This window comes from Hylaeus anthracinus, unplaced genomic scaffold, assembly GCF_026225885.1.
Source record: "Hylaeus anthracinus isolate JK02 unplaced genomic scaffold, UHH_iyHylAnth1.0_haploid 27374, whole genome shotgun sequence".
NCBI lineage: Eukaryota > Metazoa > Arthropoda > Insecta > Hymenoptera > Colletidae > Hylaeus > Hylaeus anthracinus.
Genome location: NW_026535179.1, coordinates 29,505 through 51,763, shown reverse-complemented (window position 1 = coordinate 51,763; position 22,259 = coordinate 29,505). Strand labels below are relative to the sequence as shown.

The 22,259-nt window shown below is 36.3% G+C and overlaps 6 protein-coding genes across 10 annotated transcripts in view; 3 read left to right on the top strand and 3 right to left on the bottom strand.

Annotated features, from left to right (window-relative positions):
- Positions 1 to 1,862: 1,862 nt before the first annotated feature.
- Positions 1,863 to 11,069, bottom strand: LOC128893353 (autophagy-related protein 2 homolog B-like). Of its 3 annotated transcripts, XM_054154255.1 has the most exons (19): positions 10,349 to 11,069; positions 9,880 to 10,192; positions 9,490 to 9,803; positions 9,235 to 9,414; positions 8,887 to 9,111; positions 8,329 to 8,801; positions 7,945 to 8,253; positions 7,769 to 7,886; positions 7,598 to 7,698; positions 7,041 to 7,523; positions 6,287 to 6,565; positions 5,698 to 6,226; positions 5,436 to 5,623; positions 4,868 to 5,367; positions 4,303 to 4,783; positions 3,476 to 4,237; positions 3,081 to 3,355; positions 2,707 to 3,008; positions 1,863 to 2,612 (listed from the first exon to the last, which is right to left on the bottom strand). In XM_054154255.1, exons 1-19 carry the CDS (start codon positions 10,520 to 10,522, stop codon positions 2,373 to 2,375), a joined length of 6,246 nt encoding a protein of 2,081 aa, XP_054010230.1. In that variant the 5' UTR covers positions 10,523 to 11,069; the 3' UTR covers positions 1,863 to 2,372. The 3 variants fall into 3 exon arrangements, with proteins under 3 accessions (XP_054010230.1, XP_054010232.1, XP_054010231.1); XM_054154256.1 differs by lacking the exons at positions 1,863 to 2,612; positions 3,081 to 3,355 and having other exon boundaries at positions 2,860 to 3,008; XM_054154257.1 differs by lacking the exons at positions 9,490 to 9,803; positions 9,880 to 10,192; positions 10,349 to 11,069 and having other exon boundaries at positions 8,887 to 9,107; positions 9,235 to 9,349.
- Positions 11,070 to 11,619: 550 nt separating this feature from the next.
- LOC128893358 (transmembrane protein 179-like) lies at positions 11,620 to 12,562 on the top strand. The gene is made up of 2 exons (XM_054154266.1): positions 11,620 to 11,913; positions 11,999 to 12,562. Exons 1-2 carry the CDS (start codon positions 11,804 to 11,806, stop codon positions 12,546 to 12,548), a joined length of 660 nt encoding a protein of 219 aa, XP_054010241.1. The 5' UTR covers positions 11,620 to 11,803; the 3' UTR covers positions 12,549 to 12,562.
- Positions 12,563 to 12,857: 295 nt separating this feature from the next.
- On the bottom strand, positions 12,858 to 16,140 carry LOC128893356 (dimethyladenosine transferase 2, mitochondrial-like). Of its 2 annotated transcripts, XM_054154264.1 has the most exons (4): positions 15,008 to 16,140; positions 14,629 to 14,936; positions 13,811 to 14,553; positions 12,858 to 13,736 (listed from the first exon to the last, which is right to left on the bottom strand). In XM_054154264.1, the coding sequence occupies exons 3-4, from the start codon at positions 13,922 to 13,924 to the stop codon at positions 13,284 to 13,286; spliced, it is 567 nt and encodes a 188-aa protein (XP_054010239.1). In that variant the 5' UTR covers positions 13,925 to 14,553; positions 14,629 to 14,936; positions 15,008 to 16,140; the 3' UTR covers positions 12,858 to 13,283. The 2 variants fall into 2 exon arrangements, with proteins under 2 accessions (XP_054010239.1, XP_054010238.1); XM_054154263.1 differs by lacking the exon at positions 12,858 to 13,736 and having other exon boundaries at positions 14,286 to 14,553; positions 15,008 to 15,748.
- Positions 16,141 to 16,615: 475 nt separating this feature from the next.
- Positions 16,616 to 17,946, top strand: LOC128893357 (3'(2'),5'-bisphosphate nucleotidase 1-like). Its single transcript, XM_054154265.1, has 4 exons — positions 16,616 to 16,973; positions 17,079 to 17,298; positions 17,371 to 17,455; positions 17,521 to 17,946. Exons 1-4 carry the CDS (start codon positions 16,616 to 16,618, stop codon positions 17,779 to 17,781), a joined length of 924 nt encoding a protein of 307 aa, XP_054010240.1. The 3' UTR covers positions 17,782 to 17,946.
- Position 17,947: 1 nt separating this feature from the next.
- LOC128893355 (luciferin 4-monooxygenase-like) lies at positions 17,948 to 20,173 on the bottom strand. The gene is made up of 6 exons (XM_054154261.1): positions 20,014 to 20,173; positions 19,745 to 19,891; positions 18,864 to 19,657; positions 18,617 to 18,792; positions 18,148 to 18,555; positions 17,948 to 18,088 (listed from the first exon to the last, which is right to left on the bottom strand). The coding sequence occupies exons 2-6, from the start codon at positions 19,859 to 19,861 to the stop codon at positions 17,967 to 17,969; spliced, it is 1,617 nt and encodes a 538-aa protein (XP_054010236.1). The 5' UTR covers positions 19,862 to 19,891; positions 20,014 to 20,173; the 3' UTR covers positions 17,948 to 17,966.
- Positions 20,174 to 20,311: 138 nt separating this feature from the next.
- LOC128893354 (5'-3' exoribonuclease 2 homolog) overlaps positions 20,312 to 22,259 on the top strand; it is a 29,537-nt gene continuing 27,589 nt past the window's right edge. Inside the window, exons 1-6 of one of the 2 annotated variants that reach the window (XM_054154260.1) lie at positions 20,312 to 20,553; positions 20,886 to 21,013; positions 21,095 to 21,206; positions 21,264 to 21,437; positions 21,515 to 21,677; positions 21,766 to 22,226. In XM_054154260.1, the coding sequence (XP_054010235.1) occupies positions 20,479 to 20,553; positions 20,886 to 21,013; positions 21,095 to 21,206; positions 21,264 to 21,437; positions 21,515 to 21,677; positions 21,766 to 22,226 (1,113 nt within the window). In that variant the 5' untranslated portion in view covers positions 20,312 to 20,478. The remainder of the gene's footprint in view (positions 20,554 to 20,885; positions 21,014 to 21,094; positions 21,207 to 21,263; positions 21,438 to 21,514; positions 21,678 to 21,765; positions 22,227 to 22,259) is intronic. The other variant, XM_054154259.1, reaches the window with a different exon arrangement.

The following is a 22,259-nucleotide window of genomic DNA, read 5'->3' as shown; positions in this document are numbered from 1 at the left end:
TTTCGATATATCTCGTCGCTGACGGCATTGCTATTTCGTTGGTCGTTAGAAAGGTTGCCTCGTCGATTCGATAATGAAAAACGATAAATAAACAGAAACACGTGCTGTAATATTTATGCAGAGAAGTGTGTAAATGTAAATATATCCGATGTTACGTATAAAATATTTCGATATTCTTTTGAACCGACAACACTGTAAACGAGTTTAAAGTTCGCGGGACGAGGTTATTGCATGAAGCTATCTATCGTTCGTCATCTTGGGCTATTCGAAAACTTTACAAGGCGAAACGATTAATCGAATCGAGTTTCGCGTACGTTACAGTTATCCAATTGATATCTTTAATTTATTTAAGAATCAAATTTCAAAGTGACATAGAAATAGATAGATATGTATTATTTACATCGAATTGAAATTCTGGTAGAGACGTGCCCTTGATTTAGTTTACTTTCGATCGCGTAACGCGTGTCAGGTTCGATTATCGAAGGCACCGCCATGTTCGCTCGTATCCCGATCGGCCAGTTTGGCGGTAGTTCGCGATTGACTTACTTGCACGCCGCATTCGTTTTCGCAGACGAGGAGAAGCGGCTTTCGATTCGGGTATTTCGCATGAAATTGTTGTCGAAAGTTTTCTGCGTACCACGCGAGCACCTTCTCCTTACCGCTGAGGGTACGATAGCTGCTGGGAATCGTCTTCAGGTAAAGTTCCTTTCTCGAGTCAACTTCTGGCCAACATAGTTTGATCAAACCGAGTTCCCGTTGTACGTTTTTTACGAGTTCTCGCGTAATCTGTACGAGACTTTCCGTATCTTTGACCGTCGATTCCAACTTATGATCTTCCTGTGGATCGGTTATGGTCGTTAAACTTTCGTAACTTTCAAATTCGCCTTCTTCGCCAGTCTCGTGCATCCTCGGCGCGAGTCGATTTGTCGCGACGATTTCGTAACGAAAAAAACGGATTAATTGACACAGCGAGAGCTTAGGTAGATTCGGCGAGTTGTCAGTGTTTGCTTCTGTCCAAGGACGGTCGAATTTAAATCGAAGCTCCCCGATAAACAATTGTTTTTTGCCATGACAACTCGACGAAATTACGTGTTTATCAAACGTGTTCATCGATATAGTGCTCGTCAGGGAGCAGCACATGTCGGCCATGTTCTCGCGTTACAGTTTTCGATCTCGCTCGACCAGGACGTAGTACCCAGTAGGTATAGGTTAGGAATCGTGATTCGCAGCGAGTGCTATCAACGACGAAACAAGTGCATCAAATCTTAGCGAATCGGTGGGTAATACACGACCTTATCACTCGGTTCGTGTAATTATTTCCTATGAAACAAGATGGCGTACGATTTCTACAATTCCTTGCTGTGACATCTGTAAGAAGAAATGCAAAATACAGCGTGCCTCAGGGATACGAACGTGCCTTGCGAAGCTAGATATTTTGTAAGCATTATATCGATCAATCAGAATTTTGAAACAGGAAAATATGACAGCAGCGTATGATACGATAATATGCGTTGTAGGTAATATTGTTTAATGCAATGACGGTCTCGCCAATTTCACGAGAGATGTTCCGACGTACCCGATTATTAGGTTGCCTACTGTTAGGGTTGTTTCAATTACATTACCAGTAGGCAAATATATTAGGTTGTCCCAAAAGTTTCTTTCGCTTTATTAATAAGAAATACATGCACATGCAGTTTATGTTTTATGTTACATTACTGAATTGTGCACGATTCTAAAGGAACGACTAGAATAAATGAACGATAAATTTATTAGTTTTATTCAAAAACAAAAACATTCGTTTGTCTTATAAACAATCAACTTGGACAATTCGATTCGCCTCTATTATCGCGTAGAAAGTAGCATGCGTGATAAGCATTACGATTTTATTAATAAAAATCTTCAGATACATATCATTGGTATAAAACATACGCATAATTAAAACGAAAGTACATACAAGCTGCGAGAATAATGTTTCACGATAATATATTTTATTTATAAACTATAAATATAACAAATCGGTTTGATCTCGTCGCATGTATATGTAACAAAAAAGAAAGAAAAAACCAATAGAACTGAAAGGTATAATTACACGAATATGTGTTGCATCGGATAGTCGAGTGACCTTGCAAAGTCTTTTCATTAAAATTTATGCGATTAGGTCTAACAAGTTTGCTCGCGTTCGTACGTGATCGAGTCAATTGACTTTCACGTATTGTATGTTTCGTGTTTTTGAACAAACAAATTCGCTTCGCGTTTCGTAACACCACCACCCCCCCCGCCTGGACTCTCCGTAATTCACGTCATGGATTCAATATGCCACACAGATATCGAGCCGTAAACGGACTCGGCACAGTTTTATCATCACAGCGGTCTCAGTTCGCGTCGTTCGAATCTTGCCGCCATTTTTGAGTTGCTTCTCGTCTCACGTCGGGCACCAATTGCGATTGCATACCGCCTAATACATTGTTAGTTGCCTCGGTCGCTAGAATGATCGGTTTCATCACCGTTGGCGGTATTTGTCGTAACACGCCTCCTAATGCGCCAGAGACTCCCTTTTGCTCGTGTTCTTCGCTGGCTACGCGTACTAATTGATCAGCAGTTTCACCCAACCCCTAAAAAAGCATTTCCATTATATATATATATATATATAAACAACGCGAAACATACGATACATCACGGGTTGAGAGAAAAGTTGAGATTACTCGCCTCTTTTACTAGCAAGTAAGCGTTAGCCATTCCTTCTCGAATATCCAACGGTTGGCTGTATCTTTTCCTGCGTCCTTTCTGTCCTTTACTTTTTTTCCTCACGCTAGGGCCAGGACTAACCATGTCGTAAGCTGTTTCGGCAGTGCTTTGAATAGCGTGTATTAGCTTAGAAGTCAATTCTAATGCTGCCATTGCAGTTGAAGTGGTGAAACTGTTCGCACCACGTTGCAGTCCTCTAATGATTCTACCATCTTTCTGGTACTGTTCAATGGGTAACCAGAATAAGTCACGTATGCCTTGAACTGTAACACGAAACGAACGATTACTTATTAAGACTGATTAGAATGACCGATTAAATCAGAATTCATACTTACACAATTGTATCAACGAGTGCATAGGACCTACACCGCCAAGTAAACTTGGAAGTTGATTTTTCTTTATATCTTGCAACCACTCGGAAATTAAAAACGTTACGAGCTTATCAAATCCCAGAAGTCCATGTCGATGTGTCAATCTTTTCAGTCTTAATTCGGAACAGTTCAACTGTGCCAGGCCCATTAGGAGACCCGCTACTGGCCCGTGAGTGAGATCTACACGCTTCCCATGATAATCTAATCTAACAAGGACTTCGGGGGAAAATATGACACTCCTGACACGAATTAAACAAAACGAGACTTTAATATAAAATGTTACATGGAGACGGACCGATACCAATCGCTACCGATATCGTGTAGGACAATCGTAATAGTGTCTAGGCGTGTATGCTTACCTAAAAAATATCGGCTGACAATCTTCCTGAACTGCTTGTTTCGTTTTCATTTTGGTTTTACATTCTTTAATCATCAACTCGTCCTCCAGGAGTATTAGCAAGTTTGGATCTATACTATCGTTTTGCGAAGTATTCGTTGGCGTTGGAGTATTAGGCGCGGTATCATTCACGCTCATGACCGGTAGATGATGCGTCGGCGTCCCTTGTTTAGACAATGGCGAAGACTGAGGGTTGCTGGGTGTATTAGAATTCTCTTGGGTCTCCTTTAGATCGCCGCTCAATTCGTTGAAAAACTCTATCAAGAATAATAGGCTGTCTTGGTCTATGTTCAGACGCAACGGCAGTAGGCTGAGTTTCAAGCAACATTCTTGAGCACTTAATCTTGGATCCGGTCTGATGTGAACCGCCTTCATGACGAACATATTTGCATGAGACTGTTTGGGTTTCGCTTCGCTACTGTACTGATACAAGAATTTGTTGATGTACGAAGACGCTAGCCTGTCCCTAATTTCTATCTCGCTTATCAACAGTACTTGTCTCGCTGCTTCTTCGGTATTGTCCGGGTAGACCTCGTGCTGAAAACGCACTTTGGTCAATTCTATTTCCATTAGAACGTCGTGTCGGCGGCCAGGTCCGCCCAACGTGTGCCATTCGCTAGTTTCTTTAGACTTTCCTCGTGGTGAATTTGGTATACTACCGAAGTGTACTTCGTTCATGTTCGATTCATTGAAAGATACTCCGTCGTACCATGGAGATCTACTCCTGTACACAATAAAAATTACAGAAATAAAACTCTCGTTCGATGATCGTTTAAGTCGGATACATACCTTTCATGAATCGTCGCGTTAGGGAGATTTTTGTTATCGTTAATAGACACGTGTTTCTTAATTGTTGGTGGCGAGGATTCGAAATCCCTTCCTCCGTACATGTGCCAAATTAATGTCATTTCGCATAGGGTGTACCTTAGAATTGGAGAAGGGAAATGTCTAGGCGCTTTAAGTAAGTCGGGTTTACCGAGCGGAATCGAAAAGTAATTATCTACTATCCTTAAGGACTCTTGACACAGCCAACGAACTTCCGGTACCCCGTGTCTAGGCATAATCCCTGCGCCTGCTTCTTCTCCTAATATACAAAAGTCTTCGTTAGCATCCTCGATCTCAACGTTACACTCTGACTTGGCACATTGCTCGGGACCTTTCGACATCTCAGGGATTATCTGCGAAGGGGGGTGAGACTCATCGGGAAAGAAAAATACTTCTACTTTATCTTCGTTTTTTAAGATTTTCCCATCCACGCTCGCACTTGTTCCTGCAACAGAATTATTGTCATCAATTATTATTTCGCATTCGTTTCGACGTACCGATTCTATTCGATCGTATCGTTCGAATCTACCGTTTACAGTTTCTGTCATCGCCTCTTCCATCAAAGTGTTTACGCGCTCCAGTTGACTCGTGCTCAACAAGTTGATACTCTCGTCGCCAAAGAGACTCTCTTCGTCTCCGGAACTCGGTACCATGATACTCTCGGTACTTTCCGTGTTTGGCATTAGATCTCCATCGTTGGCAAAATAAGTCAACAACTGAATAAGGATACGACCAGAATCCGAACACGTGCGAATATGCAGAACGTTGTTGCTCGCTCTGAGATCCACTCTAGGTGCTCCGCCAAACATTTTACTATTTAGCCTCAACGACAATTCGAACAATCCAACATCCATGACGCAGACGTAGTCTCGCTTTATGTCCACGACTTTTCCTAGCTTGTTAGATACAAACAACGCGATATCTTCAGCTATAAAACGTAACGTTGAAGTATTCGTTTGTGCGGCAATATTACTGGACACGCTAAAGTTACCCAGAGTTATCATCGATCTCAATGGCAGATGAATTGGCCTAAAATCATACAAATTTTTAAGTATAGATAATTCGCAGGTGTTGTTTCGATCTGTTAAAACAAGAACCTATAGTCAATTGCACAATCCCAGAAATGTAAATGCAACTCTGTTAATACTCCTGGCGATGAGTAACCAGCGACTGGATAATCGATCACGTCGAGACAATCCGTTAGTTGTGTGAACCACGATGTACCAGTCGTACACATCTTGTACCGCAATGTAGCATTTGTTACGCCTACGGCTACTCTGAAAGTCTATCGTAAAAGAAAGCATGGTTAATCGAGCGATCGTAGAAATTCAATTTGTTCGAAACAATTTTTAAACCAACTTTTATACGATGAGTTTGATGAGCAGCTTGTATTCGGATAGCAAGCATCACCATATCTTTATCGCTGTTATTTGTTCCCATTACGTTCGCATCTAGCTCGCTTTTATATATAGCTTTTTGACAATGCCGCGGGCTAACGCTATTAATACGTATCATTGTAGGTGGTTGCGAAGGAGTCGTCATTAATCCGCAATGATCCAACGATGTTTCTTTTATCATAGCGCATACATAACTCAAATTCGAGTTTCCTTTGTACGAAGTCACCGAAAATATCGTAGTGTCCTCTACGCGTATTATCAATTCTCCTTGTTGGCCAGGAATAACGTTACTCATCGAATCGCGAACAGGAGCGTACATACAAAGAAGACCTTGGTCTATATTCAAAATTAGCGCTAGGTTGCTCTGACCATTTCTCGACACCCTGTTTTGATGTTGCCTATAACTTTTATCGGCTGCAGAACGAAATACACCCTCTTCGTTCGAGTCCGAATCGGAATCATACTGAATTCCACTTTTACACGTGCTAAATCTAAAACACAAACCCACTGTTAAACTGAAAATTATAGCGACTTTGTTTAATACTATTCACCTTGGATAAACGGATTCTTGTAACAAGGTAGACGCCAAATCGAGCCCTTTATGACTCTCCATGTGCGTAGTATACTTTGGTCTCGGCGCTGATGATCTCCATAACAGAAGATCACTGTTGAATCTATTGTACAGTAACTCGAATAGATGCTTAGATGGTATTTGGACGAAAACACATGGAAAGTTAATTTCTAATTGAATTCTGGAACTACGCGTGCCTTCGTCCATGAATTCTAGCATTTCTTCTCGGCTTCCCGGTATAATCAGTTCTTCACCTTCTCTATGTAACGCAACAAAATTATACTTTATAACGTGCCAAGTATAATCTTGAATACATGAAACTGTACACGCATTATTTTTGTGGATATCGCGACAATACCGAAACAACTCGTTTTCTCAACGATTTAACTTAAAGTATCGTTACGCAGATCCCCTGCATAATCACTTATTGTTAACATTATTTTATGGTAATCGAGCTGTCACGTATTTCCAAAATAATGACGTTGCTACGTGCAAATTAACGAATTTGACTTTGCTCCCTATCATTGTCGCGTGTAATTTGATTTTTAGATTTAGCCGCATATATTAGTCTAAGTTCAACCATTACGTGTTCCTTTCTTCCACCTTGCTTCTCATTTTCGATTATTTTTAACATGTTATTTTCCCGAAAAGATCCTGAATCGTTAAGCGAAAACGTTGAGAAACTGAATTATATCGTTAATCCGCCGATTACTAAAGAATTCTGTTATGTAAACCTTTGTTCTGAATCATCTTTGTCTCCTTGCGAATGGGGTGTATCAGATTCATGAATAACCCGCTTAGAGCTGAACGGCGATGGTTGATGTTTAGGCGCGCTGTCCAAAGCTTCGTCCAAGCTAGAATCTGGTTCTCCTTCGGAACTATCTTCAAGCTGGCCGCTCGAACGTTTTGAGTAAATCGTAATTACTACTCTGGCCCACCCAAAACCCTCGTTTACTTGTTGACACGACGCGTTGTTCTTCTCGTCAGTTGTAACTTTGCCTATTTTTATCGGCTTGTCTGTCTCGGTTTCCGCGTACGAAGAGAGTAGTTTACGAAACTGAATCTCATGCTTTGCTACAGAGTGAGGATGACTTTTCATGGTTGAATGTATTTGTGCATCTATCAGTTTCAAAATCATGTAATCCGTTCTTACTGATCTTTTCCACCACGGTGCTCGATTCATATCGTGCAGTGGTCTTAAATCTGGTATTGGAAACCTATTTTTAAGTTATCAACCTTTTAAATGTGCCGTGATTCCAGAACACTCTCTACAACCGTATTTCTACGTTACCTTAGTTTTACTGTACATTGCGACGAGGATACGTTTATAACGGCTGCAAAATCTGACGAAGCGGGACTCTCCACGGCTTGATAAAATATATTTTGTTGATTCTGAAGAAATTTATAATGTAATAATACAAATTGCTTATTGTAATTAACAGATGTACAGTAAAGAACTCACGATATTTCTGTTGTTAGATACAGGGTTACACGAGCATATAGGTTGTGGATTCAATAGAGCGCATATCCTATCTACGATGGTTATGTCCACTTCGCTTTTACATGGCTCCAATTCGATACTAGAAGAATCAAAATTAGTAAGCATTCCGCGGTGTAGATCGATATGCGTAGACTTACTCAATTTCTGTACACGGATTCGTAGATTTCATTAACTGAGCGTGCTTAGCACCCTGAGCATTTTCCACGGATTTAAATTTCATTTTGAAATCTGTTTTATTAGTAAAGCCAACATTCGTTGAGTTCTCTTTTGGAAATGTAAGTAGTTCTACATATTCCGTCGGGGGAGTTCCGCTCGCGCCAGAGCTGTTGGAATCAATTAAACATTCTACAATTTCTAAACTAGCTAACGTCAGGGTTCCAGATATCGCAGAAGATAGCGTCATAGTTTTTTCTTTTCCTTCGATTACTAACGGCGCAGCAAGCAATCTGTAATAAGCAAGGAAGGTTAAAGCTTTCGGATCTTCTTAGATTTATCAGTATTTACGTACTGATTGTGCCTACCTAATGTGACTCAAATGGCAAGCGTCTAAGAGCAACTTCGATGCCTTATCAAAATCTTTGTTTCCATATCCAGTGGCTGCGAACAATCCGAGTTCTTTAAAAAATTCTTCTGCCGATCTCTTCATTTGTCGTATACTAGAACACGTTAAGCCACCGCCGTCTACGCAAGTAGTTAATATATCTTCGTGTAACAGGACTATAGCTATGGAAGATACTCTCACGTGAAAGTGAGATGTTTCCGTGGAAGGACCGCTATCCACGCTATGTCTCTGTTTACGTTGCTTTGGTAAATTTGTTGCTGAACTTTTTAAGCTAATACTACTAGACGATATACTCCCGTCCATACTGATATTGTTACTCGTAACAGAGTTACTCATCGACGCGGACCCCGGTAGTCGCATCGGTAGAAATTCATCTTCATTGTCAGACTCGTCCAAAGATGCCGTTGACCAACCATGCGTATGCCTTAGATCCTGTTATTTACGAGAATTTGTTTTATTTAGTATCTCTTGTTAATCCTTAGTATCATTTTAAGCATTACAGTATAACTTTCATCACCATAGTACGCAATCCTTGAGTTGGTTGTATTTGTTGAATAAGTTCGCGTTCCACGCGATGAAAGTCGCTGCGAGCCATAGGTTTTTCGACGCACGTTCTTGGTGCGACATTGCTGATGTCTTCCAAGTCCGGAGACGCAAGTCCATGTCCTAATTCCATTAAAACATGCACTTGCCGCGGACTTAAAAACGAAGTAAAAGATCCCAGAGTTACTTCTAATTCTACCTGAAGTAATTAGTTCTTCTTTACTTTTTTATCGAATACGTTACGATCAAATAGCATTATTCTCTTATACTTTTATACATCCACATAATGTTTACTGCTTAATTCTAATTATTCAACTTTTACCTTTGGCCCTGAGACACCTTCTCCTTGTTTCAATTTTAATCTTATTTCTTGTCTGCCTGCCAACTTAGCAAACATTATAGGATTCGATCCACTTAAATTATTAATAATATTAGCATCTGGAGGAGTTTGCGTATTTTGATTGGGAGACATTTGTGCAGAAGAAAATTGGCCATCCGAATTCTATAACAAAAGAATCCGATTTTTGTCATTTTCGTTTTTGTCTATTTTCTTACTAATTCTTGTGAAATACATTACTTTAGAATCTGGCGTCGAACCCCTACTCGTTGTTATTATACTTCTAGAAAAAGTTCTTGCACTAGATGGAAATTCATCCGTGTGAAAAGTCACTCCTTCTAGGTAAAAACGTTTAGTCGTAAATGCCGACACAACATATCCTTTTGTAGATTGACTAGGATCTAATGAAGTATTGCTTGGATCCAAGCCTGCTTCATCTGAATATTCGAGATTCTTTATAAACATTTCTATTGCAACTCCTGTTGAAGAATCTAGTGGCACATGTTCCAAACGTATCACAGTATCTATAAATCTGACTTTCACTCTGCATAAAACTATAATAAACAAGATTTTTTTTTTGTAATTCAATAGTCACGTATTAGCTTACTTACAGTATATACAAATTCTTACTTGAATCTATCGTTTGTGCAAACAATTCTACTCCTTCTAAAGGTTGAGAATTCCCAGCATTGTTAGCATCTTCTTGCAAGCATTCTTGTGCGAGTTGCATACTCGATGTCATAGAGCTCCACATGGATTCGAACATTGAAGTACCACTTTCCATCCTTTGTCTTGGTTGAACCGTTAACCTTAGACTTGTCACTTCCACGTAACTAGCTTCGCTAAGCAAAGCTGACCACGGTATACTAATTGACATCTCTGCTACAAAACCATCTACAAATTCTAATGGCAGATGTTGCTGTTCTCCCAGCTCATTAAGCGCCTAAAATGAAAAATAACAAATCTAGTAAACAATTCACCCTCATTGCTTGTTCTCTTTGTTTCGTAAAAACTACATGTTGCCTTAAGGGATATTAATATCTGTCGTTTTCCTTAGGAGCTTAACAAAGAAACACATAACAAAGGAAGTGATAGTTACCTGTACATCAAGGCTGACATTGGTTACACGACTAGTTCCATTGTAAAGATCTACTGTGAGTTGATCCAATGTCAGCTTCTCCTCTAAAAATTGACCAAGATATCGTTGTAGGAGATATCTGCAGGCTCGTTTTTTGATCCCTTGCGACCAAGGGAAGCATCCCAACCAAGACATCTTATTCGCACGTTTGAGTCTAATCTATGAAAGACATGGGATTTTTCGAAGGTCTGTCTTTCGTCATGCGTCTTATGTTAGGCCTGTTATTCGGGCACGGTGGATGAAAAGTAATTCATCCACGTGAATTCCATCTTCCTCACACGTGTCCAGTTTAGTGCAACGATTCTTAACATAATACGATGATTCGGATGTAACGGGGTTCTAGCTGCGTAATGTTTTCCTTCGGATGCACTACAAACACACGCATACACACACACACACACACGCGAGCCTGACCATCGGGACAAACCTTCGTAAAGAAGCAATGGTGGTCTCGTTGACTGAAATCAGCTGACTTTGGAGAGATACTTTAGTTTTCCAACGCTGTTTTACGTTTATGCAATTCCGTTCGCCGATTGTATTCCGCACGATATAGCGATTCTGTTACGTTCACTTAATCTATTTTTTCCCGTTTATCAGGAAGGTTTATGCATTCTATTTTTCAAATAAACGGAATAGCGCACTAACTTGCACTCCAAGGAATCGAATTAATTTGCGTCGAACGTTTCATTACAGACGTTATTCGCATCGAAGATTGAAAAGGGATTACTTCAGTTTTGTTATCGCTATTCTACATAGAAGTTGCAACATTGTGATTAATTTTTACTTTAGTATCGTTAGATCATTGGTTCTGCGTATACATATGCATACATGTGTGTACATACATATTCATGAAAGAAAGAAACGTTAACGGTTTTCATAATTCTTCAATTATTGCGTAGTCTATTTCGATGTAAGGAAAAATAAGTACGTAGTAACCTGTAACAAGTTTTTTGCATTATATATTTTAGAATATGCATAGACGAGTTGTTTCGTAAATCGTGTAATAAAATTTTGTAACGCGAACGTTTCTTTCTTTCCGCGTACAACTGGGATACTCCTTTAATGTGTTACATACTAAATGGAATATTCTTTATTGAATCGTGTTTAATACGCGGTTATTTGAATAAAGTAAATATTTTGAAAGTAATAGGAATTGAAAAGGAGTGTTTATGTTTACGCAAGGTTTACCACACTGAACGTGGCTGTGTTCATGCTAATCGCTGCGTACGCATCAGTACACGTTTATTAATAGGTTCAGATGCGTCGTGATCGAATGATCTGTCACGATCAGTCACGATCTGTCACAAAAATTATTCGACGGTTCGCTAGTTAATCTATTGAAAATTGCAGTTCTTCATTTCTACGAATATATCGCGGAATAAAGCTTCTCTTGTTATTGAAACAAAAAAAAAAAAAATGGCGTTAACGAATGTGCTACTTCTTAGTCAGATATCGGGATATATCATAGCTAATATCTTGTCACTTTGTATTATCATACCTATGAGCTTGCACCAAAACGAATTTAGGTAGTTACAGTATCAAGTGAAACAAGTAATAAATATTATTGAATCGTACATGTGACGCATCGTCATTCTAACCTTTTATTTGCAGAGGGCATTGTCTATTGTTCTCTACGGGTACTTGGCAAGAATCGGATGGACAATTTGTAGTAAACTGGGCTTCGCGAGCTTATTGCAATTATACAATTATCGTTGGTGTGATGTTGTGTGTGACATCTGCAGTACAGATCTATCGACTTTCTATATTTATGTATCGCGGGGAGGACAGTTCCTTTTTGTCAGCCTTTATTGATGTTATCAGTTCCATATTTCTCACGACAACTACCTTGGTTGCTGCTGTTATTGTAACCCTTGGTTTCATGACTTGGTGTCAATGTATGACGAAAAGATTTCCATCCTGCGAACTGGCAGCTGGAAATGACATTGATAAAGCCGATGGGATAGAAACTTCTGGTTTTCATATAGAACTAGGTGCAGCTCAATTTGGTATTTGGACCAGTTTATCTATTTGGGTTGGTTTATCAGTTTTTGCAGTGTTGAAGTTGCTAAGATATCATCAGTTAGAAAATATGAAAGTTTCCATGTACAGAGAGAGGCAGAGATTAATAGAAGCTGCTAGGAGTAACGAAATACAAGAATAAAATTAGAAATTCAAGCATGTCAACTATTCCAATTTTGATTACATTACTACTCTTATTCTTCTGAAAAACATTTATACTCTACAGAGTCAGTTTTTTAAACGCACATTTTCTAATTCATGTAATAATTGAAGTAATGTATTGTGTCCTAAAGAAACTTTTTAATCCATCAAGAAGTATAAAATGGCAAGACAGTCAAGTTTAATGAAACAAGGAGTATTAAAATGAAATTTTTTATGTTTAAAGGATATAAGTTATTAATGTCTAAAGTTTATATGTGGCAAGACTGGATAAGATTACTCATAGCCATCATAGCAAGCATTAACATATATTTTGTAACATAGGTTTAATATATTTGTTGTTTAATTTACAGAATGCTAACAATGGTTAGATATAAAATATTCTTATTGTATTATATTTACTGTACTTTGTATATAGTATATTAGAGTAGAATCAAATATAAAATAATCACACATTTAGTTAGTTGTAATAGCTTTTGATGAGACAATGAATGTTAATGATACGAATTTTATAAGTATACAATTTACGTATATGTACAATTATTGAATGTACATAGAGTTAAAATTTCATGTTGAAAATGATTTAACTTAAATATAGTTTAAAATATATTTTGTAAATATATATAAGTAATATATTCTTATAATATATCAGAATCATAACAAAACATTGAAGTTTATTATACTCAACAGACCGAAAGAGTAAATGATCAGTGATGATTCAAATTACTTCTCTGCATATTCCAAGGCTGTTTCTGCGACTTCCTGCAGGACACTGCCTTTTAGGTGCTTGAATTATAATAAAAGGTGCAATATCCGTTGGTACACATTCCAATTCAAAATTAGTTTCGTTTACTCCTAATACTCCATCAGGAGCACATGGACCACCTACAGTTCTTAGAGGGTAACATGTACCATTGTACGGTACTAAGCCCTCTACTCTGCATGGATTTATTACGCATTGTGGTACAACTTCATTTTTAGGAAGTACCACGTAGTTCTGTGGTGCACAAGGTCCTTGTGTATATGCTTCGTAACAAGTATCGTTTAAAGGGAAATATAAAAATCTAGGTCTGCAATCGCATACCCATGAGCTTTTGTTCCCTCCTCCAGGATAAAGAAGCATATTTTCGGGACACTGCCCCGGTATAGACACTGGAATACGTTCTGTTATCTGAAGGGAAACACTTGTTGAGTTTTCCTTGTTATCTTACAAAATAATTTATATCTATCTTTAAATATAATTACCATTTGATTATTGCCACTAACATGAGATACTTCTTCATTATCTGGGAATACAATATCTTGACACACTATATAATTCCATATTGTTAATGTAATGCCTAAAACTAGCCACTTCATTTTATGCAAGCTAAGTAGTATACAAGTTTTAAAACAAAACTATAGAAAATATTATTCTCTTGAATATAGGTTATTAAAGTTTTTGCAAGTATTTATTATTACTGCAGATGTACAGATGACTCAGCTTAGTGTACTATGTCTCTTTAAATGACCTCACTTGACCCTGAAATTTCAAGGGCAACCATAGCTGAGCACAATAAAAGTATTAAAATCAGCAACCAATCACTATTAAGTATATGCGGTGAATTGACGTTTTTCTCCCACTATTGCTAAATGCATATATAAATACATCTTTTGCGTGAAAAACGATAAAAAATATATACACCTTACATATAAGAATGATTAATTTAAAATGCGATCATTTCGTAGAAAAATTTATTTTAGTATATTATAATAAATATGAACATAAATATTATACGAGCAGCAAATTATATCATTTATATATATCTGTATTATACATTGTTTGCGAATCAGTTGCACCTAATACAAATATACTTTCTTTGAATTCCGGCCACGACCGAAATTCTAGAAAGAGGTCAAGAATTTGATGTGGGGTCAGATCATCAAACTGAGTAAAAATATTAAAATTCTTTTCTATTAATCTCAAACCACAGCCTGGTATTATTTTTCTGAAACATTAATGAACATTATTCGTTTAATACTGCTTAATAATAATACTTACATATTTGTATAATTATACTCACTCTAATGTAGGTATCACTCTATTGTTTAGTTTATATAAATTTCGTCGAGTAAAATGCCAGAAGTATATCAAATCTTGTTTTCCACCAAGAGTTTTTAAAAGATCAGGCTTTGGTTCTAATTTAACAACATAAAGAAAGTTACTGTCTTCTTCATAAAATTTATGCTTGTCGTTATTTTGGAAGCCCATCTTTCTTTTCCATGGCACGAATGCTTTTCTATCCAATGTTCCAAACATTTGATAATCAAATATTATTTGAAACATAACGTAAGCAGATGTCATCCTACTTGAACTTGAACATGTAAATTTCTAAAACATAAAAATTATAAATATGAAATGGTATTTTTAGGGAAGTTTGAAAATAAACTTTTCTTACTAACTTTCCATACGGATGGTTTCATTGCAAGATACAAAATTGTTCGTCCAAATGCCATAAGGCATGTTTGAAATACTGTGCTTAATATCAAGTGAGTTATAAATTCGCGTTTGTCTGTTATTCCAACTAGTTGCATACAACTTGTGTCTTCCCATTGTTTCCTCTGTACATTGTCAAATAATTTAAATACATAAGATGTTGCACCAGTGGTAAAGCTGGCTGAATACATCATTTTCGCTATATCGAAAAGATTCGCATTTTTTTTAGACAACTGTTTTGGAAATTGCTGACACAATTTCTCTAGTATAGTATTAAAAGCAGATTCATTTTCATACATATGTACAAATGGTACACCAGCTTTCAATAGTTCTTTTGTCAAATAACCGAGACCTGGATTCAATTCGATTACATGAGTTGCATTCTTTAATAAATCGTCTATAATAAAATCAACAAATTGCTTGGCTATTTCAGCATTAATTAGATATAAATTTCCTCTCGTACGTAACGATAAATAATTTTGTATAATTTTGTTTATAGATTTTGGATTGATACTGTTCATGTAATCGTTAATATTATTTTTCTTTTTTTTTTTACTCTCTTCCGTTTTACTATTCGCAATTTGTATACAATTCGAACATAAAGCAGATTTATTTATCATTCGTTGAATAATGTTGTTTTGAGATTTTTTAATTGGCGATATAAAGGTTTTCGACGACATTAGTAAATTTCTACACAAAATTCTCATCTTTTCTCATTTATTGTACTTTGCAACAAAATGTAATCAATATTATGAAGTTATGCGTTTAAGGTTATGCCTGTACAAGATTTGCTTAAAAGTAGTTGAAATCGAAATGTTTTTAAACGAATTTAATAACTTTATTAAATATCTTAAATTCCGCCGTAATTATTGGAGAGTTCTTAATAATATTGTTATTTATTTTGATTCTTAAAAATGTTTACATAACGTAACTTGTACATACGTGAATTACTGCAATAGAAAATAATTTGTTTTATGAGAAAGTAATTCAAAATACAAAGCAGTATTACTAAGTATTACATTGTAAATTTTTGTTCATAATATCTCTGATGAAAGATTATTCGAAGATATTATATATCGACAATTTACAATGTATAAAATAGCTAACTGTTCTCATGATCTGATTCGATCTGATTGTACGCATGTTTCGCTTTGTTATAACATATATTGTTTTCTTTTAATACCAATTACTGTAAATCCTATTTTACTGTTTTGAATATAGCAGTGACAAAAATTTGTCTATTATTTTGCATTTGTTATACCTATTATAAATATGCATATTATGTGCCATAAACGGTTTTAAGGAGTTTATCTTATCTGTAGATTATAACAAAAATAGTGTGAAGCTTTGAAAACATATTTTAAAATATTGTTCACTTTCTCGTATTCCATCAAGTATAACCTTGTGAGAAATACTGCTACTTTCTAAGTCTTTTTGTTACAAATTTTTTATCGTTTAAGTGAGTTTAATCGCGCGTATAACATATTTAAGTCATTCTTGGTTAAAGATACAGTAATTCTTGTGATAGAAAAGCAGAATCAATATTGATTAGTATTAACAGAAAAATCCGAAAAATGGCTCAAAGTGTTTGCCTATTATCACGAATAGTGGCCTCTTCTATAACTGCTTCAGTGAGAGCAGGCACAATAATAAGAGATGTTATGAGTCATGGAGGTCTAAATATAGTTGAAAAAGGCAAAAATGATTTACAAACTGAAGCAGATCGGTGTGCGCAAAGGTGTATTATTGCTTCTTTGAGCCATCAGTTTCCAAATATTACCATCATTGGTGAAGAAGAATCGAGTAATTGTGATGTACCATCTGATTGGGTTGTAACAGAAGCGGATCAAGAAGTGCTAAAATTGAAATTACCAGCTCATCTGGAAGATATCGATCCTAAAGATATTTGCATTTGGGTAGATCCATTGGATGGTAGATACACATTTTATTAGTTATAATTATTTTGGTTATGTACATTTATAGAAGCAAAATTCAGTTAAGCTTAGGCAAATATGTTGAAGAAAACACTGCTTTTAGGAACATCCGAGTATACACAGGGTCTTGTAGAGCATGTAACAGTTTTAGTAGGGATAGCAATTGGAGAAAGAGCAGTTGGAGGAGTAATTCATCAACCGTATTATAAAAATGATGAGAGTGATACATTAGGACGTACTATTTGGGGTATTAATGGTGTAGGATTCGGAGGATTCACACCAATTGCACCCCCTGATGGAAAAAGAATAGTTACAACTACACGGTAGGATTCAGTTTTAGGGCAAATAAAGGTGTAATGTTTTGTAAAAGAAATAAGAAACATATACATTTTTAGTTCGCATTCGGATAGCAATGTTCAGGCAGCTATAAGTGCTTTATGTCCCGATGAGGTTTTGCGCGTCGGTGGTGCAGGGTATAAGGTAATATTAACACTAAATTAATTGAATTTCTTTTAATTCGTTTATTTTTGTTTACTTTCTCATAGGTGATACTTTTAATGGAAGGAAAAGCCCATGCTTATGTATTTGCTAGTAAAGGTTGCAAAAGATGGGATACATGTGCACCAGAGGCAGTTCTTCATGCTGTTGGTGGTACTTTAACTGATTTGTATGGGGAGCATTATTCTTACGATGCAGGAACATCGTACCCGAATTTACGAGGTGTATTAGCTACAGCTGCTGGTCAGAATCATCAGTGGTACTTAAGTAAGATGCCACATGAAGTAAAAGAAAAGTTAAAACAGTAATTGAAGAAGTTTCAGATTCTGCAGGATTAAGAAAAATTAAACTATTTACGAAACGTATATCTCGACCAAAATTCGTTAATGTTATTTTCATAAATACTAATCTATTCTTTCTTATGCCTCAACATTTTAAAATAAATGTAAAAAATAAATCAAGGATAGATCAAAGTAGTTAATGCCATATCTATTTATAATTTCGATTTAAATGTATCGCGCAATATCCGACGTAGTATTTTTCCTGATGCAGTTTTCGGAATATTTTCGACAAACTTGATGCCCCCTCGAAGTCGTTTATGGCACGATACACGTTCTGCAACAGTTTTTATTACGTCGAAAATTATTAGATTAATTACTATGATAAACACATACCATTCACGTATTTATTAATGTCTTCTGCTGTTATATTAGATCCTTCTTGTTTAACAATAAAAGCAGCTGGTAATTCTCCTGCTTCTTCGTGGGGTAACCCAATCACTGCTGCATCTTTAACGCCAGGACATGCTAATAATATTGCTTCCAGTTCTGCAGGTGGAACTTGAAATCCTTTGTATTTAATAAGTTCTTTCAAGCGATCCACTATATAAAAGTAACCCTCTTCATCGTAATATCCTACATCTCCAGAATGCAACCAGCCATCCTTATCAATTGTTGCTGCTGTAGCTTTTTCATCTTTATAATATCCTTTCATTATTAAATCTCCTTTGAAACATAATTCTCCTATATTGTTTGGTCCTAGGTTTCTACTTGGTTCATCCTTATCAAACGGTATTACTTTTGCTAAATATAGAAGAAAACAATGAAATAGATACTTATGAAACAAAGGTCTATAGTGTATTACCAGATATCCCTGGACCTAGCTTCCCCACACTTCCGTATTTTATATTGCTATTATTTGGCGAATTAATCACAGCTAGTGTAGTTTCTGTTAATCCGTAACCCTGTTTTATACTTTGCACGTTCAGTCGTTTTGCGGCTATTTTTGCGATTTCTTCGGATAAAGGTGCTGCACCACACCTAATTAAAATTACCGAGAACGTAAAATTTTCTTTTTAATGGAATTTATCGGAATTTAAACTGAGACTTACCAAATATGTTTGATACTAGACAAATCGTATTTGTCTACGATAGGATGCTTTGCTAAAAACACCATAAGCGGTGGTACAACAGTTATATGCTCAATTCTGTACTTCTGAATGGTATGTAAAAATATTTTTTCCTCGAAACGTGAAAGAATGACACTTTGATTCCCAAATACTAGTCTTACAAGTAGAACAGAGAAAGAATACGCATGAAAAAATGGCAATAAAGCTAAAGTTACTGCATTAGTGTTTACAATTTCGGGAGATGCAAAAGCAAAGTGTCTTATCATTGATAAAAAATTTTTGTTTGTTAACATCACTCCTTTTGGCAATCCTGTAGTACCACTGGAGTATGAGATGACCGATACATGATCCTTGACATCTATTAAACGTGCGCAAAAATTATTATCGGTAGCTATGTCTAATGTTAAGCTCTTGATACTTGGCATCTTATTATCACTGGAATCTGTTAGCATTATTATCTTTGGTAACCACAGTAGTTGAGGCAATACTTTGAGCATGTTAGGTGCTCCAATTGCGGATGCAAAGATGTACTTTGGTTTCGTTATATTTAATGCATGCTTTAATTCCATTTCCGTATAAAGTGGATTCAATGGACAAACAGTAACACCTAAATAAAGTGCAGCACATACTGGTATACAAAACTCTGTATTGTTCTCACTGCATATAGCTATATGGTCGCCTTTCTTCAACCCTTCTTTGTCAATAGCAATTGCTAGCTTTCGACTAATGTCTAGAATTTCTTTAAATGTTTGTTTCTTTCCTGTGTAAGCATTTACCTGAAAAATATTGTATCATCCAACAATTATAGATATATTTAATTGATACTTATATAAATTATAATAGAACTGATTTGAATTGTTTACCTGTGCCACCCAAGAACTATGAACATTCAATTGATTCAAAATCAATTGACCTATAGATAAATTTTTGAATTCTGGAATAGACACAGGCGGTCCATGTAAAATGTTCTCTTCTTGCATCTCGAAAATGTTCGTTTATTTCACAGCTTGCTGTAAAAAGATACGACGTTTCATTGTCATCTTGCAAATTTGTAGAACGAGAATTGAAAAAGCTGATTATTATATATCTACTTATAATTTACGAGATCTAAAATATTTCGACCTGGACGTACCGAGTATATTATGTCTGAATTATGGGCGCGTTATATTACATGTACGTTTTCTGTGCAGAGAAGACCGGCAAAATAAGTATTTACTTAATAGGGTGTGGGATAAAGTACACAAAGTACAGCATTTTATTTTTCCTTATTATCTCTAACGTTAGTGTCCTAAAAATTAACCTGAAATATAGCATCAAATTCATTTGTTGTATTACGCTGATTTTTATATTTATTCAGCGTTTACATTCCTATTATTTATTATTTACGACGTGTTTATTTGCGCCGAAGATGGCAGCACACGTACGTTTGGCTGATCCAATATGGCCGACTCCTGAGTGTGTGTTATTGTGTGTTATAGGTTAACTATGAGTAAACGGTAAAAACAGTTAGTATTCGCTTGATTTATAAACAAATTCTTGTAATACAGTCAAAGAAAAAGTGTACAGTGCATAAGAAGACAACGTCGAACGACGAAAGATGGGTGTACCAGCATTTTTTCGGTGGTTGAGTAGGAAGTATCCTTCCGTAATCGTTGAATGCATCGAACAGAAGGTAGGTTAGATTGTTTGTTTGGACGAAGAATATTTTGTTTAATTTTCAATATATATTGCATGTACACGATCATTGTGCGATCGTTGCACACTTTTCGCGATGTTCTTTATATTTTATGACCCATTTCATTTTATACAAAGTATCTTTTTTATGATTTACAATGCACTTATTGACAGGTTTATTATTGTATTGTACTACACCAAAATACAGACATTTTTACAAAAAACTTATAAAATTGCGCCTTAAGGGCTTAGTGTCACGTTTGTTTTTTTTTAAATGTAAGTATGTAATTTTTAAATTTTCTTCATATATATCTATACCATACCTTTTAGCCGGTGACTACGAATGGTGTGCGTGTTCCTGTGAATTCGTCAGATCCAAATCCAAATGGAGTAGAATTTGATAACTTATATCTTGATATGAATGGTATTATCCATCCATGCACTCATCCAGAAGACAAGTAAGCATTCGTCAAAGTAACAAATAATTTGAGATTTTAGATAATAAAATAGATCTTGTGTAATGGTTTATTTCATTGCAGACCAGCACCGAAAGATGAAGACGAAATGATGGAAGCTATTTTTGAATGCATCGATCGTCTATTTCGTATCGTGAGGCCTAGGAAATTGCTTTATATGGCCATTGATGGAGTTGTGAGTATTCATATATAACAAACAAAAGATTTGTGATTATAAAATTGTATTTTTTAGGCGCCTAGAGCCAAAATGAATCAACAGAGATCAAGAAGGTTTAGGGCATCGAAGGAAACAAGTGAAAAAATTAATGAAATAAATAGAATACGTTCAGAACTGTCTCTTAAAGGGGCTTCTTTACCACCAGAGAAACCTAAAGAGGACCATTTTGATAGTAATTGCATTACACCGGTTTGGACAAAATTTGATCATTTTATTATTAAGATACATTGACGAATATTGTAATCTAATCGTTGAATCGATTTCAGGGCACACCGTTTATGGCAAGGCTATCGAAATGTCTGCATTATTATGTACACGATCGTTTAAACAATGATCCAGGTTGGAGAAACATAAAAGTAATTTTAAGCGATGCGAACGTACCAGGCGAAGGAGAACATAAAATAATGGATTTTATACGTAGACAAAGAGGTAAGCGTAGTAAATAGTAAATAATCATGTGCGTTATATGGAAAAATAATTGTTTTATATATATTGGAATTTTTTGTTTACGTAACAGCCCAACCCGATCACGATCCTAATACGCAACACGTTCTGTGTGGAGCGGACGCTGATTTAATTATGTTGGGTCTCGCAACGCATGAACCGAATTTCACTATAATTCGTGAAGAATTTAAACCGAACAAACCCAGACCGTGCGACATATGCGGTCAGTTGGGACACGAAATGAAAGAGTGTACGGGTGCAGAGGCTCCTCCAAAAGAGGAAGAGAACGCCTTTGGAGCCGAATGCCAGTTCATATTTGTGCGATTAAATGTACTCAGAGAATACTTAGAGAGAGAATTACAAATGCCTAATCTACCGTTTAAGTACGATTTCGAGCGGGCTGTCGATGATTGGGTGTTCATGTGTTTCTTCGTAGGAAATGATTTTCTGCCTCACCTACCATCTTTGGAGATTAGAGAAGGGGCAATCGATAGACTTGTTAATTTGTACAAGAAAACAGTATATAAGACAGGTGTACGTATTATGCGATAACGATGAGGATATTGT